Source organism: Scleropages formosus, chromosome 21 (assembly GCF_900964775.1).
Source record: "Scleropages formosus chromosome 21, fSclFor1.1, whole genome shotgun sequence".
Lineage (NCBI taxonomy): Eukaryota > Metazoa > Chordata > Actinopteri > Osteoglossiformes > Osteoglossidae > Scleropages > Scleropages formosus.
Window position 1 is genome coordinate 21,177,251 of NC_041826.1, and position 17,261 is coordinate 21,194,511.

Genomic DNA, 17,261 nt, shown 5'->3' on the forward strand with positions numbered 1-17,261 from the left:
AGGAATTTCTTTATATTTGTGCTCTGACAACTTGTGAATAATAATACAACTTTAATATAAATACGGATTCGCTGTAAGCAAGTGTTTGTCCTCCTTAGAAAGGGAAGAAGAGGAGCTGTTTTGGATTCTACTGGTCCACATGGTTAGGGAAATTTGATAAGGCCGAGACAAGTCTGGTGCTTTGGATGGGGAGTACAGCAGGACCACCTGGCTCACAGTAGCTCAGTCCCAGTCCTGAGATGCTTTAATGGGAAAAGAGGCAGTGGGGACAGAGGGTGACGGCAGCATCTGGGGTGGCTCAATGGAGCACTTTGTTCTTCCATCTGTGTGCTTGGACACACTGTTGAAGGCGACATCTCTAAACCAACTGTCAGTGCTTCTGAGGCTAAATTCATTACAGCTTATTTCTAGTGAGAGTGACAAAAGGTTTAAAATTTTCACCCATTTTATCAAAAACAATACTTCCAGATGGAGTAAAAAGTCATATTTGACAATGGCTCTTAAATGAGCATTGTTTTCTGCAAAAAAAAAAAAAAAAAAAAAAAAAAATTGCAAACCTCAATGAATGGCCTCTTTAATTGTTGTCTTTATGTACTTGTGTTAACAGCTCTGCTGGCTATTTTCATAATGTATTGACTACTGTCAAATGATGATGAAAGCACTGTGTCCCATACTACTGTAGACACAACACCACCAACCATGACAGACCTGGCAGCTCGGTTTTATTTCAGGCTCTTAAACTGCAGGAAAAAAAAATCACATTTACTAATGTTTCAGCAAAGCTTCTCAATGATTAGTCATTGAACTATATTGACAATAGCTGATGAACTGTGTTTACATTTTTCATTTAGACGCTTTTCTCCAAAGCGACGTACATCTCATAGAAAATACAATGTGTGCGTTACAGTAGCAGAAAGATATAGTTGCAGATGTGATTCTTAAGTACAGTAACAGTAATTTATTTCACCGTACGCACCGATGTTCATCACACAAGTAGCTGCATTTAACTTTACCAGAATATCGACAATTCCAGAGCACCTTCCAAGTAGTTTTTTTTTTTTTTTTGAGATGCATATACACATTTATGTTACATTACAGGAGTAGCTGTGTAAAGGTTTATCAAGGCATGATCTTAAAGTTATAGTGGATAAACATTTACAGTATACCTTACATGAACTTATGAGATGATGGGCGCAGTGAGTCTGGAAGAGATGAGTTTTAAGACCCTTTTTAAATGTGGCCAGATATTCGGCAGTTCTGACTGAGAAGGGGAGGTCATTCCACCACAACGGAGCCAGAACCGAGAACCTTTCGCGCTTTACCTTTCGTTCGTGGGACCACCAACTGGGGATATGTGGAGGAGTGTAGCAGTCTGATTGGGGTGTATCAGATGATCAAGTCTTGTAGATATCTAGGAGCAGCTCTATTTATGCATTTGTAGGCAATAACCAGGGTCTTAAATTTGATCTGGGCAGCTATTGGAAGCCAGTGCAGAGAAACGAGTAGGGAAGATGCATGTGAATGCTTCAGCAAGTCAAACACAACTCAGGCAGCAGTATTCTGTATCAGCTCTAGAGGCTTGATGACAATAGCAGGAAGGCCACACAAGAGAGTTGCAATAGTCCAGATGGGATGTCACCGTGGCATGGACAAGTAGTTGGGCAGAGTCCGTCTTGAGGTAAAGACGGATCCTGCGGATGTTATGCAGGATATATTTACAGGTCCGGGTTGTGGCTTCAATTTGCTGAGAGAAAGATAGACTCGAGTCTATCGTCACTCCCGGACTTTTGACCGAGGAGGTGGGCAAAATGAGTGAGTTGTCCAGTTGGATCGATTGATTGTGACAGGAGGACAGGCCAGCTGGAAGGTGTAGGATCTCTGTTTTGGAGAGGTTGAGTTGGAGGTGGTGATCAGACATCCATGCAGAGATGTCTGACAGGCAGGCAGCGATTGCGCAGAAATGTCTCATGCTTCAGGTGGAAAGGAGAGGAATAGCTGGATGTCATCAGCGTAACAGTGATATTTGAATCCATGGGAGGCGATGACAGGGCCAAGTATTTATGTGCTCATGCATTCAAAGAGGTGTTTGATGTGGTATTCTGAGTTGTCTGCTGCATTGGAGAAAAGTGTGTGTTAAATAAATAAATGTACATCATCTCATAGTATTCCCTATTAGTATTTCCACATGGACAGGGTCTGTTTATACAGGTCTGTCTTAATTTGTGTCTGTCAGGAGGCAAAGAGGCACGAGAGAGCTTTGAAAGCCTTGGAGGGCATGCGCAGGTCTTCTGGGGGCCAGTTGGTGTGTGAATGGGCAGCAGGCTGGTTTTCTTCAGGTGGTAACCATCTAGAAATATGACAGCACAGTGTGAGTAAATGGTAAACCCAAAGGTGTGGTCACTCTGACCAATTGCGTTCACTGGATAATAGCAAAATGTGCCAGTGGCAAAAGAGATTTTCATTGAAATAAGAGGCCTGTTTATTAGTTGGAATACTTTCAGGTTAACGGGCAGTTTTTGCTCAATGGCATTTGTACTGAACTTGGCTGCGTAACCTTATTTCTGCCTACCAGTTGACTGTAAAGAAAACTTTCTTGTGAAATTTCACATCAGATTATATGAGAAAGAAATGGATGTCGGGCATTGATGGCAGTATAACAAAATGTTTAAAGAATTACAGGTTATAAATGGCTGGTTCTTCTGAACATTTGAAAGAGATGCTGCTAATGTGCTCTCTGGTCCTTTCGCCAAGCCGGAATGTGAGCTTTTTATTTTCTTTGTAGATAAATCAGTGCTTCAGTTCATAAAGGGTTTTTTTTTTTGTGTAGTGTGCGCAAAGCTCCCTTTCAGTGTTGTGGAAGTAAGAGGTCATGGAATTAAAATGACAAACTCTAGATTTGTCATCTTTCACACAGCACTTGTGGCACAGGGGGAAGGCTGTTTCTCAGTGACATGTGTAAAGACAGAAGTGTTTAAGTAGGTTTAACATTCCTAAAAATGCTGGTGACAGCTAATAGCGTACTGGTTAACTGTTGTTTTTGGACTCACAGATTGCAGGTTTGAATCTCACCTCTGACTGTTGTACCCTTAAGCAAGGTGTTTACCCTAAATTGTTGCAGTAAAATTACCCAGCTATATAACTGGGTGGGGGGGGCGCGGTGGCGCAGTGGGTTGGACCACAGTCCTGCTCTCCGGTGGGTCTGGGGTTCGAGTCCCGCTTGGGGTGCCCTGCGACGGACTGGCATCCCGTCCTGGGTGTGTCCCCTCCCCCTCTGGCCTTACGCCCTGTGTTACCGGGTAGGCTCCAGTTCCCCGTAACCCTGTATGGGACGAGCGGTTCTGAAAATGTGTGTGTGTGTGTGTGTGTGTGTGTGTGTGTGTGTGTGTGTGTGTGTATAACTGGGTAAATAATTGTAACCATAACACTGTAATTTGCTTTGGAGAAAAGCATCAGCTAAATGAATGAATGCAACAATCAGGCTGCTTTTTGGAAATTACTTAGATTCTGCCACCTGACCAGCCTGACTAAAAATTGTAACCTTGTGCCCTATTTACCTCTTGTCTGTGTATATTTTTGTATTTCTTAGTTTAGTTTTTTTCTCTGTCATTATGACCGAGTTCTGTGTTGTCAATTTTTAAAAAGAGGGGGATCAGATCAAGTGAAGCACTTGGCTTAAAGGAACACCAGAAGAAGGAACACTTGTTATACACCTCTTTTGGTAAGTTAGTTATTCTATAGTCCCAGTGCTCATCATCTGTGCTATTGTTGTTTGCTTTGGCTCATTTTCAGGGTACAGCGCCTACATTGTGAAGATCAGGATCCCGGGAGTATAAAGCTGCCCAAGTGTAGTGCTACACACTGTGTTCCAGCACTCTCTCCCTGCTGGAGAAGCGAGCTGCAGCCCTTCTGTGGTCCAGAACCCTATCCGTGTGGGGGGGAAACAATGCCTGTGGAACGCATGGAGCTGAAGAAGGTCTGCACCGAGGCGGATGATGACAGCACAGACAGCCTCAATGACCAATACACCGAGCCCATAGACTCTGAGAAGGCCACGATAAACAGGTTGGTCTTTGAGTACATGTTGAGTTCTCATTTAAATGATTATTGTGCTATGTGATTGACATATACTTCAGTCTAAGCATTTTTTCCAAGCATAGAATAATAATTTTTCCTTGTATTTGGAGGTTTTTTTTATGCATCCAGTGTTGGTGGTGGTCTACAGTGAACACCGGTGGTGAAGGCACCTTAGCTGGTGTAGCATGGGGGACTTAGAAATTTGTGATTCTTGGGTAAGATAATTCACCCTTGAGAATACATTATTTGACACGTTTCTCCAAAGCAACTTCCAATGACCTCTATGTAGTGTTATCAGCCCACACACCTTATTCACTGCAGTGACTTACACTGCTAGATAGACTACTTACACTGGGTCACTCATCCATACATCAGTGGAACACACACACTCCCTCTCTGTCACTCACACACTATGGGTGAACCTGAGCAGCATGTCTTTGGAGTGTGGGAGGAAACCAGAACACCCGGAGGAAACCCACAGAGACACAGGGAGAACATGCAAACTCCACACACACTGAGTGGGGATCAACTCCACATTCTCTTGCACCACCCATGTGCTATGAGACAGCAGCGCTACTCACTGTGCCACTGTGCTGCCTGGTTTGTTTAGAATAACAGATGGACTTAGATGAAATTTCATACGCACGGGTGTCTTGAATTACAGAGCCACTTAAAATCAATACTAAAATGAAGAAAAAACAAATGCAGGTAAGTGTCTGCATTGTGCTGCACGTATGAACAGTAGCTGTTTGACATGTGCAGTATTATGTAAGCGACTGATGCACAGATTGTGACTCAGAGTATAAGTTTGTTTTGAATACAGGCAGTCCCTAGGTTATGAACGAGTTCCGTGTCCTCAGTCTGTCTTTAAGTTGGAACAGTTAGGTATGGTGGGTATCTAATGTCAGTTTGTCAAATGTTAGTCAGTATATATTATATCGTGTACCTTTCTATGCACAGAAAAAAATTAAAGAAACACTTCTGGATACACTAAAACATCTTTAATGTAACTACTGTAATTATAATCACACACACTGTCTGCAACTGCTAGTCCCAAGTGGGGTCACGGCAAACTGGAGCCTAACCTGGCAACACGGGGCACAAGGCTGAAAGGGGAGGGGACACACTCCAAAGGGGACGCCTGTCCTCCACAAGGCACCCCAAGCAAGGCTCGAACCCCAGACCTGCCACACAGCGGTACCCGGCCAAGCCCACCACGCCACTGCACCCCCCTTGTAATGATAATAATAACTAATAATAATAATAAATGTAACTACAGTATTTATAACAGAGACAGACGTATAAAGGGATGATGATAAATGTTACTACTGTGATGATGAACAGAGGACATGGAGGAGTCTGGACCCTTGTGCAGGATCATTTATTCAGAATCAAAGGACTAGACATGTTCTCATGCTCTGGGATGGGCAAATGGTCGGTTGATCAGCGAACTAACCGAAGCGAGGATCTGAAATTGTAATCGAGGGACAAGGCAGGCAGTCGTTATCAAAGAGACGTGGAGCGGGACTGGGGAACGATGAGGGACAGGACTTGAAGAGCAGAGCGAGGGAGGTTTCAGAATGCGGGGGGGTTGTCTGGAGTGAGATTCTGCAACTGGGAAGAAATGTCTTTTGTAGCCGAGTGCGAGAGAAAGAGAGAAACAGAGAAAAACATTAAAGAAACTTTAATGTTCGCTTTTCCAGTGTTGGTGTTTCACCTTTTTCCGATCACTTTATTATTTCCACTTTAGTTTCAATCGTGATCATTTTCCTTTTCTTTGATGCATCAACATCACTTGTATCACATTCACGCTATGGTGCCATGGTTAGGAGGATATAAACAAAAAAAATTAAAGCCAAATACAGTAACACAACAAGACACTGTTAACAGCAACGTGGTCCAACTGAAAAGAAGGAAGTTTTGTCCTACCTCAGGCTCATGAGCCGATGAACCGCTGTAGATGCTCAATGTTTTGAAGCGCGTCATAAAGTAGCATCTGTTTGTCATTACGAACCATAATGAATGAACAATAAGCTTAATTTTGAAGTTTTCATTTGATTGTTACTTAAGGGGTGCGGTGGCGCAGTGGGTTGGACCGCAGTCCTGCTCTCCGGTGGGTCTGGGGTTCGAGTCCCACTTGGGGTGCCTTGTGGCGGACTGGCGTCCCGTCCTGGGTGTGTCCCCTTCCCCCTCTGGCCTTACGCCCTGTGTTGCCGGGTAGGCTCCGGTTCCCCGTGACCCCGTAAGGGACAAGCGGTTCTGAAAAATGTGTGTGTGTTACTTAAGGTTACAAATTAACTGGCGTAAGTCGGACGTTTGTAACCTGGGGACTGCCTGTACTTGTTTTCTCAGACAGTAATGGATGTATTTATTTTCATTTGTAATGAGTCCATGTGGAGATTAGTCATCTCCCACCTTTTAAATCTTTCCTGCTTTTCAGCCAATTCTGTGATGAAGATTGCACAGAGAATCAGAAGTTTTTGACAAATGGAGTGATGAAGAGGAAGAAGTATGAAGAGTATCAAGAGGATGTAAGTTTTCCTTGGACTTTGTTCCTCACTGATGCTCTACACATGAAATAGGTTGGCTATTGCTCTATCTCCTGCATCATGTGAACAAGGTTTTTAGATGTAAAACTTCAGCATGGGCTCATGTTCGCACTGCTTGTAAGGAGGAGCCGGGACATACTTCCTTTGGGATGTCAGTCTTCAACCTGAGCAATGCCATGATAGGCAGTGGAATCCTGGGATTGTCCTACGCCATGGCCAACACAGGCATCCTACTATTCGTGTGAGTGTTCCTCAGTTAATGTTCTACCCGCAAGTGTGCCTCATCTCTTAACTTCAAGGTTGCTTAATAGTAACTATTTGTTTTTCTTTCTGATACTCTTTTTTTTTTTTCTTTTTTTCTTTTTGCGTAGATGGTTATGTTGCTAAAGTGATGTAGTTAATTATTGAGGCAGAAAATGTCCTAATACTCCTAGAACTTTAGCCTTTAAACTTTCCATCAAAAGTACATTGATTTTCATCGTAGGCTGCTTGTTGGCGCAAAAGTCAAAAGGGATTTTGTGGTGTTCCACTTTTCTCATTATGGATTACATATTAAAGTACTGTGTGACATTAACCCAGTTGTACATGCTGTAATGGCCTCTCCCAATGGAGCTGAGCAGCTGGAGGTTTTACCTGAGCTCTCGGGAGTTCCTGGTATGCCTGTGCCTTGATCACAGTCAGAGAGACTAATCTTAAGACCACTGCCAGAAAACCTTATTGGAAAAGCAAGCGTTGTTTTTTGTTCTTTTCAAAACCGTTGATCTTTCATTGTCAAAACAATGAGATTCTGCACCCCACCAAAGTTCTTCCCCTTTCCTGTGAATATTTTTTGCCCTAGATACTAGAGGACGTACCGTTATGACACCAGAAGATGCATTTAGTAGCCGTTTCAGAAAATGTGACAAACTGTTAGGTAGGGTGAGTAGACAGTGCTCAGTGGAAATGTTGCCTCTTTCCATATTCTTATGTTAGACTCGTGCAAATTCCGGACCTTTAGCCAAAAAATGTTTTTTGAACAGTTCCCAAGAGGGGGGGGGGGGTTAGCTTTGTTCTTGAGCGAGGCATCCAACCCTATTTGCAGGTTTACTCAGCTGACTCTTGATGGGGAAGGTACACAACAAACCATGTTTGCTGATTTTTAGAGTTAATTGAATTAAAATATTGAATTAATCACAAAGTGAATATTTTTTATTCTGGATTAGGATGAAAAGAGTGGTTTGAGCACCTTGCTTGTGTTCCTGTGTTTCAGCATTCTGCTCTTCGGTGTGGCAATCCTGTCTATATATTCTATTCATCTGTTGCTTGTGGCAGCAAAAGAGGGAAGTAGGTACTTTATTTCTGTCATCCTTCAGGACATTACTTCTTCTGCAAACTTGCCATGTAAACTTGACGCACATCCTTCTGTAGGCTCCCTTATCTACGAGAAACTGGGAGAGAGGGCTTTTGGTTGGCCAGGGAAGATTGTCACATTTGGATCGATAATGTTTCAGAATTTTGGAGGTAATGATCTATGTCCTACTAAATGATATGTGATTCTAAATGCATTAAAATGGGTAAGAGTGGTAACTTCTTACTAAGTCAGTTTTATGAAACCTGCGCAGTGTCTTTGGAAGAGAAGCGTCCAGGTGACTTCATTCATTAATTCGTGCAGAACTTAGTACACTGGAATACCATTTACTGTAGTTGCATCTCCATTTACCAACTAAATTGGGACCGAGTAGGTTCATTACTCCCAGAGTTTAAGTTTGATGTTATATGGATCAGGCGAGAGGTATCATCAGTTCCATATGTAGCTACTCACGTAATGTATGCCCGCAGATCAGTGGTGTTGGGCTAAATGTGCGTGTCTGCATCTGTATGTCTCAATCTGGTCATGAAATGCACTTTTCTTTACTCTCAGTAACTCCATGTAATACTTTTTGTAAGTTGTCAGCAACCCAAACAGCACCGCAGGGGTATGAAAGTGCAAGTCTTTTCGGACGAGAACAGAGCAGACTGGTTTTCTCTCTCTCCCCTACTCTCCTAGCACCTCCTAGAGCCGGGACAGCTCATGCACGCACCTGGGTAGCAGTGTTTATGGCACAGCATAAATAAGAAGGCCCAGTTAAAAAAAAAAAAAAAAAAAAAAAAAAAAAAGAAAAACAGACCAGGGTAGTTGTGCTCATCTGCAGCTCTGTGATGCCTTATATTATCCCACACATCACTGGAAATTCACTAATTCCCTGTATGGGCATAAGAATCAGAAATGAAAGCATAAGTATAAGCATAGACAACAACTGCACATCAGCTTGAAGCTGGAGGTGTTACATGGAGGTACAGGATGACAGAGAGGAGGTACTTCACAGATGGGGCCCAAAACTGATCCATGTAGAAGACTGAGGATAATCTACAGCTTGTTCAGCAGCTGTTTATTTCGCCACTCTTTTGAAAAATGCAAGGCAGTTGTAATATGTGTTTAAAGTTTTGAGCAATGATGCAAAGCACACTTCAAGCTTATGGAAAAACTATTTCGGGACATGCCTCACGCCAATGTACATGTTTTGGCGGGAAAGCCTTCTTCGGCGTGAGGCATATTCCACAATAGAAAATTTTTCGGTAAGCTTGAGGTGTGTGCTCCTGTGTACAATGGGTGAGTGGGGGGGGGTTTCGAGCACCCAAGCACTTCGTTCCTAATTTTACTACAAGTTGAGCACATCTTTGTTTTTCTAATTTATTTAAATGACGATATTCTCTGCAGCTGACAGCTATCAGTTTGTTTTGCCCTATCAGACTGTATTGTAAACAATCCCAGGTATAATATTTATGTGAGATGGAAACATAAAGTGAAATTGAACAGCACTCTTCCTTGTGAGAGGGACACACCAGGAGACCTACATCCTACCTATGTTTAGCAGTGTGATGCAGAAATGCAAAGTGCAATACTGGCCAATAGCGTTCTACTGTGTGGGGCAGAAACATGAAGTGTGGTCATTTCTTGCTTGATTCCTCCACCACAATAAGGAATTCACAGTATTTGCCGTCGTGTTGGATTGAGATACTGCCTGTTCTTTGCACTGCGTTTCAACACTACCCTTCTGCTGCGACATCACAGCCATATCAAGCTACCTCTTCATTATAAAGTACGAACTGCCCGAAGTGATCCGCTCCTTCACGCACCTGGAGGAAAACTCTAGGTAAGTTTGTACTGGTTGTGGTCACGTTCTTGACACATGCAAGCGGCCTAGTTGAGGCAGAAAGATTCACAGGTTATGTCTCCCCCACATCTTTCTCAGGAGCTAGTCATGAGTGTGGAATAGGTGATGTGTGTTCCTAGAGGACCAGAGTCCTGCAGTAATACCTTTCACATACTTACATTTACATTTATTTATTTAGCAGATGCTTTTCTCCAGATCAGTTTCCAATGAACTCTATGTAGTGTTATCAGCCCACACACTTTATTCACCGCGGTGACTTACACTGCTAGATACACTACTTACACTGGGTCACTCATCCATACATCAGTGGAAAACGCACTCTCTCCGTCACTCACAGACATACTTGCATGTTGTACAGAATTATAGGAGATTATATCTAAGTTTTTTTCACTTGAATATAAAAATACATTTATTTTTAATTTTCCTTGTCCCTCAGTGAATGGTTTCTCAATGGCAACTACCTGGTGGTGATAGTGTCACTTTTGATCATCTTTCCTCTCAGCGTTCTCAAGAACCTTGGTAAGTCCAGCCGAGAACACATCGTTTCGCTGCAGAATGTGTTGCGGTGTCTGTCTCTCAGCTGCTTCTGCCTCATGTCTCTGTTCGCAGGCTACCTCGGCTACACCAGCTGCTTTTCACTCGCCTGTATGGTCTTCTTCTTGGGAACAGTAAGTGCAGTGTCTTCGGTTCACTTTGGTCACATCAGCTGTAGCGCCACAGGGAGCCGTTTCACATACTGTCACACAGCTGTCTTTTCACCATGTCGGCGACACATCGCCTGGTGCCTGCAGGTGTAATAGTGCAAAAAATTTTTTATTTTTTTTGTCACAAAGGCGCAGCGTTCGGCTCGTTATGACTCATGACTGACTCATATAGCACCGCGGTCACTGCTGACGAAGAAGACTGCTGCATTTACAACGCATTTATTTCATGCACAGCCAGTCTTGTGGATCTGCCTGGACGTAGACAAAGAGCTCAAAGGATATGTAAATCAGTTCCTTCAGCTGTGTTTCTTTTTTGAGACTCTGAAAAAGACGTTTTTTTTTGTGTCACCTAAAGTAATATAATATACAGTGGCTTTGACGGGAAAAAGAAACTATTTCTGTAATTCATGTAGCCTTGCCGTGTCTACTTCTTATAGTTTTTCCATCGTTTTAAAATGCTGTCTAATAAGTGTGGGTTCAACTCTATACTTCAATGAGAAATTATTTTAACAGAGAACAGGGCTCAGCTTCAGGCCCAGCTGTGCCTTTCCAGTCTGAATGGTGTTAAAATCATGGTAACAAAGGGGACACCCCTCTCCTTTAAATGTGTAATATTTCAAAAGGCAGTCACCCTGTGTTTAGTGTCACTCTAAACATGCGTGCGTGAGGAATCTCAGAAGTTCATTTTAGATCGTGACCAAAATGGACGGTCAGTAAAAAGGCTTTGGGAACCTTGCACACCTGATGCAATCTCCTTTCCACAGCTCATTTACAAAAAGACCCAGCTGCCCTGCCCCCTGCCCTTCCTCCTGGACTCTGTCCTCAACCACAGTGTCAATGGCTCCCAGCTGGAGCCACTCCACAACATGCCTCTGAATGACCTGCCTGACCCTACGGGGGCACTGTATCACCCCAGTGCTCACGAGGACCACGAGCAGCATGAGGACATGTGCCAGCCCAAGTACTTTGTTTTCAACTCGCAGGTACGAGTGTCTGAGACATAGGATGACCGCGTGGCACTTGCCGTTTGTTTGCGCGCACCCCTTCCATGTTCTCCCTGACAACATCTTTGTACCGTTCTTCTCTGCTTTCCTCCCCAGACTGCCTACTCCCTTCCCATCCTGGTCTTTGCATTTGTGTGCCACCCAACAATCCTGCCCATGTACAACGAGCTCAAAGAGTGAGAACACACACTTCCTTCCTGTTCCTTTGCCTCTTGGCCCAGAAGCCACCGCTGAGGCTTTTTCTGTGCGATCTCTCCCTGCACAGGCTTTGAATTTAACATCTACTTTTTGAATCTGCAGTCGGACGCGTCAAAAGATGCAGCGCGTGTCCAACCTGTCCATCTTCGCCATGCTCATCATGTACCTGCTCTCAGCCCTGTTTGGCTACCTCACCTTCTATGGTACAGCCCATTGATACACCGACGAGCACGTACATGTGCACACTGTCTCACTTTACATTTATTTAGCGGAAACTTCTCTCTGAAGCAATTTCCAATGAACTCTACGTATCCGCCCACACACCTTATTCACCATAGTAACTTACACTGCTAGATACACTACTTACTATGGGTTACTCATCCATACATCAGTGGAACACGCTCTCTTTGTCACTCACACACTATGTGCGAGCCTGAACAGCGTGTTTTTTGACGTGTGGGATGAAACCAGAGCACCCAGAGGAAACCCACACAGACACAGGGAGAACATGCAAACTCCACACAGACTGAGTGGGGATTGAACCCACGTCACCACCCAGGCGTTGTGAGACACAGCTACTCACTGTGCCACTGTGCCACCTCTGCTTTAACACGGAGTTGCTCCCGTTTACCTCGTCTCTCTACCTGAGTGGTAGAAGGCCTTGCTGCAGCTTTCAGGAAATGGTGTGGACAGTTTGTATTTATCAGTGGCATTAAATGTACTTCCTTTGCCTCGCAGATAAGGTGGAGGCAGAGCTACTGCACACATTCACCAAGGTGTACCGGTTCGACACTCTGCTCCTCTTGGTGCAACTGGCTGTGCTGACAGCTGTGACTCTCACAGTGCCCCTCGTACTTTTCCCAGTGAGTACAGTTTACACATTTCACACACGTATAACCCAATATCTAACTGCAGTGTGGACACTGCAGACACAGCGTCTCCCTCTGGTGTAAAAACAACATTTACATCATCTGCGTCTCTTCATTTCCTTCTGTGTACTTGGAGACCTTCCCGGCTCCTAATAAAGTGCACTTCACTACACACACTTAATGTACTTGGCTGCATTGCCCTCACTGCATGACCGGTTTGGGCAGTGTGGTCAAGAGTGCAGGAGAAAGGGATTTGTCACCCTGTGACCTCCTGCCCCTGATGCACAGGCAGCCTCAACAGATATGTTGGCAAAATGGGACAAAAATGGAAGTTTAGATGCACTCTTAGGGGATTCACAGGGTTTCATTTTCCTCTCTGTCCCATAGTTGTCCATTTACTGTGTGTTATTTTTGATCGGAAGCTCACCTATTACATTCTCTCCAAAAAGGTCTTTACAGGATGGTGATCTAAGTTTTGAACTGATTGTGCAAGATGCCCAAAAAAATAAACTTAATATTTTACTGTCATATCAAGCCTCCTTTCCCTTCACAGTGTTATTTGTCTTGAAACAGGTATAACTGTAGTTTTCATAAGTGCTTTGTGGGACATATGTTGCAGGAAATGGAAGGAACTGGCTCCAAATTGGCCGGTGAACATAAAATGTGCTTCAAGTTTAATGTCCAGCAGGGGGAGATAAGTGACTGGCTGTAGCCGGGGGCGGGGGGCAGTAAGAGCCAGTCAGCCCCAGATATGTTGGCCTGTCACCACTTTCTCTTGAACAGGGTTTGACTGAACACTGACTGTATTTCTCTGCTGCCCAAACTTTATTTTCTGAGCAACTTGGCTTACAATTTCAGCAAAGGGTTATTATTCATCATCATCTGAAACTGCTTGTCCCATGTGGGGTCGCGGGGAACCGGAGCCTAACCCGGCAGCACAGGGCGTAAGGCTGGAAGGGGAGGGGACGCACCCAGGACGGGATGCCGGTCTGTTGCAAGGCACCCCAAGCAGGACTCGAACTTCAGACCCACGGGAGAGCAGGACCCGGTCAAACCTGCTGCGCCACTGCACCCCCCGTTATTAGTTATTATAGAAGCAAATTAATACAACCTCATCAATAGTTAGTCACATTTTAAAGAAATCATTTCACTTAAAGGTGTCTATAAGATCTCAAAATGAGGATTATATTGAAGGGTTTGTCCAGTGCCCTAATTATGACAATACTGGGATTTCAAAAACTTACTTTTTCAGATTAGATCTTATATTTATATCATGTACTTTTGTGTTATTCTCTGAGATGTATGTCCCTTTGGAGAAAATGTTAAAAAAAAAAAAAAGAAAAAAATAAAACTGAATTTAAACTGTTTAACATTTCAGTCACTAAAAGTAGTACAGAAAAAATCTTGATCTACTCAGAAATGACTATCCAAGCAAATATAAATGTTATCAATGAGAGCCAGGTGAACAAATAATTTTTTTTATGGAAAGACAGATAGGAACAGGTACAATATGGCTACTTCTGCTGTGCATGGCAAATACCATCAGCTCCGCCCCCTCAGGCTGATGCAACCTTTATATGTGATTGCCCTACATGGTTTACAGGCAGACCTGTAATTTCACACCACAGTGCCATTGAAACCTCCCCCACAATCAGCTTTGCCACCAGCTGTCCTACACCACAGTCATCCTTCGTTCAGCTTTTCCCTACTTGTATGACGAAAACTTAATGGGATCCCATTCTTGGCGACTAAGGAGCACCTTCGCTCTATATGAGGGGGAGCCCCAGGTTGCTGAAACTGCCACTGGAGAGGTACAGTGGGTGCTGGTGTACAGGCAGCATTTTTTTTCTTTTTTTTCTTTTTTTGCATTTATCGCTGGTTTATGAAAATATCCAGAATGTACCCAGGGTGTGGTTAAAATAGGGCCATCAGTATTGGCAAGCACAGTCATCCTTTGTCCATAACTTCCATCTGTTTGTATACTTTTCTGTTTGTGAGATGAAGTAGCTTTAGATCCTGTCTTACTAATTTTTGCTATTAATGCTATTAACTCTTAATGCTATTAACCACTAATGAGAGGAGCAGCTCTGTGTCTGGCCTGCTGAAAATGTCCAGAAGTTACTTAGTGGTTGTGTAGGACTTCTAGTGAAGCCATACTGGTGCAGCCATGGGTCATATCCTGTTTTGACAATGCATACAGGTACAGACTGAACTTCACACGATCGATATTTACATTTTGTAAATACAGTTGTTCCCTCTCAGGTTTTCACTAAACCCTCAGCGCTGCGCTGTGCTTCTTCTGACTATGCTGTCCACTGCACGTTTCCCCCCAGATCCGCACATCAATTAACGCGCTGCTCTTCAGCGGAAGAGATTTCAGTTGGTTTCGACATGCACTCATAGCCGTTGTCATTCTGACCTTCAACGACCTCCTGGTGATCTTTGTCCCTACTATCCGTGACATCTTCGGCTTCATCGGTGAGTCGTCCTGTCCACTCAACGTCAGAGGGCTGACAATGAATCAGAGTTAGTTTTCAGGGGTGAAGGGAACATATTTGAGATCAGAGATTCTTTTCTTCGTTAGGCTCCTCTGCAGCCGCCATCTTGATCTTCATTCTGCCTGCTGCCTTCTGCCTTCGACTTGTGAAATTAAGTTTAATTCAGAAGATCTCGGTAAGATGTCAAAGCAGACATTATATAATTTTCTGGATTGAGGCGCATGCATGTCTTCTAATATGACATTTCATGAAATATGGCTAATATCGTACAGTGTGATTCAGCTTCTCGGCACGTCCCTATCGACATGACACAGCCTTTCAATGTTCTCACTTATACAGCTTGGTGTTTCACTCTAGAGAACCGTGTTCAGAATGCTTTGTAACCCTTTCATGAGAAGTCACGGTATTCGCTACGCCACCTCCTTAATGCCTTGTGCAGCAGACCTGTAATTTCACACCACCTTGCCATTGAAAGCAGACCCACAATCAGCTTTGCCACCAGCTGTCCTACACCACTGTCAGTATTAAATGGTGTCCTCTGACTCCTCTCCAGGCGCTCGTGTTCCTCATGGTGGGTATTGTCTTCATGATTGGAAGCCTGAGTCTGATCATCCTGGACTGGGTCCACAACCCATCTGATTATGGAGGCCACTAAAGGCTACAGAGCTGGAGAGCAGAACAGGCCCCCTCCTGGATGATCCAAGCTTGAGTAGGATTGCTGTGCAGGAGAGCTTCAACCCAAAGAGTTTCAAGACTGAGCTTTTCTTTTCTTTTTTTTTTGCTGTTTTTCCTTCTGTCAGATGTCTTGGTCATGTCGGTCTACAGGAACGTTCTTCTCGGACCAGAGCACGAGCCAAATCGTAACGTGTTCTGCTGCGTAGCTGCTCACCATAGACGACAAAGCAACAGTTTAAGTGATCGCTTTTACTCACGAAACCTATGACTGTTTGCATCCTTGTGCCTTGCCAGTGTAGCTGTGAGCACGTAAACCTCCTGGATGAAAAGCTGCAACAACCTCAACTATAAGTTAAAATTGTTGTAAAAAGTGACCAGATGAAACGGTTGTTGTACAGTGTTGGTGGGTGAGGACATGCTGGTGCGTTGACGCCCTTGATATTCATGCACTTGCAGGGATTCTCTGTATGGATGAACGGCACTTTTATTTTATGCTCATATTCATGTGTTTTCCACACGCAAACATGCCAACCAACCAAGAACTGTCAGGTTAATCAGGTGCCCTTGATACATGTTTATGTGTTTGTATTATGGGGGTTTTCTGAATTCAAGGACTGTCACCAATAGTGACTTGTTTTATTATTGTAAAAAAGTCAACACCCGTTTGCATTTTTATAAACATAGTATTTAAATACATATAGCCTTTTTATATTTAATTTAGTTTTTAAATTTTTTTAAAACTTATGAACTTCTAGGAAGTGCGAATCGGTACAATTTTTATGGTTATCCACATCGTACTACTAAATCTGTAATGTACTTTGCTATGTACTATATTCCTACTGAAAATAGATTCCTGCACCAGAGGGAACTCACACAAAGCAACAGTATGTCTGTGGTGATTTACTCATTAGTACTGTAATTTCAGTTTGCGTAGCAGTCCTGACCACATAACAAACTTTTTTAAAAAAAATTAACATTCTTGAAATATAATAAAATCGACCTTAAACAGTTGATTGGAAATATTGCTTTCCTGTTATAAAATGTCGGTTCTTGGAGAATTGTCCCTTGTAATTTCACTACATACAGTATGTTCACGTAGGGCAGTGTAAGTTTGAAAGGAATGAAATGAAAGAAACGGTACTTAGTATTACCTTCACTATCACTTACACTACTGATTCTTACTGTTAATGAACAGCTACAAGTGATTAATTGCTATCTAACAAAACCTTTTTTATAATTATTATTATAAATGTGCCTTGCCAAATACATAGGAACTCTGTCTGAAGTACATGTTTGGTAAAATAACTGATGACGGTAACATTTGCAGTTAAAAGATTGAATGACAAAATGTAACATCTTCCTTGAACAGCAGTGTTTTTCAATGAAAGAACCAAAGAAAGATTTCAGCCAAGTGAACAATGCGTAAACATACTGGTTTGTGAATCTACATATGGATGGGGGACGGGGGGATTTCAAATGAAATGGTTTAATATGTT

At 43.2% G+C, this 17,261-nt stretch overlaps 1 protein-coding gene across 3 annotated transcripts in view; it reads left to right on the plus strand.

The window, feature by feature from the left end:
* The window catches only part of LOC108920954 (sodium-coupled neutral amino acid transporter 4-like), a 28,309-nt gene extending 12,437 nt beyond the window's left edge, over window positions 1-15,872 (plus strand). For 2 of the 3 annotated variants that reach the window (XM_018730100.1, XM_018730101.1), the window contains exons 3-16: window positions 3,790-4,062; window positions 6,515-6,605; window positions 6,746-6,864; window positions 7,873-8,123; window positions 9,715-9,796; window positions 10,254-10,336; window positions 10,427-10,485; window positions 11,286-11,504; window positions 11,622-11,701; window positions 11,826-11,926; window positions 12,462-12,586; window positions 14,926-15,070; window positions 15,177-15,265; window positions 15,644-15,872. In XM_018730100.1, the coding sequence (XP_018585616.1) occupies window positions 3,790-4,062; window positions 6,515-6,605; window positions 6,746-6,864; window positions 7,873-8,123; window positions 9,715-9,796; window positions 10,254-10,336; window positions 10,427-10,485; window positions 11,286-11,504; window positions 11,622-11,701; window positions 11,826-11,926; window positions 12,462-12,586; window positions 14,926-15,070; window positions 15,177-15,265; window positions 15,644-15,745 (1,819 nt within the window). In that variant the 3' untranslated portion in view covers window positions 15,746-15,872. The remainder of the gene's footprint in view (window positions 1-3,789; window positions 4,063-6,514; window positions 6,606-6,745; window positions 6,865-7,872; window positions 8,124-9,714; window positions 9,797-10,253; window positions 10,337-10,426; window positions 10,486-11,285; window positions 11,505-11,621; window positions 11,702-11,825; window positions 11,927-12,461; window positions 12,587-14,925; window positions 15,071-15,176; window positions 15,266-15,643) is intronic. The other variant, XM_018730102.1, reaches the window with a different exon arrangement.
* Window positions 15,873-17,261: the final 1,389 nt, after the last annotated feature.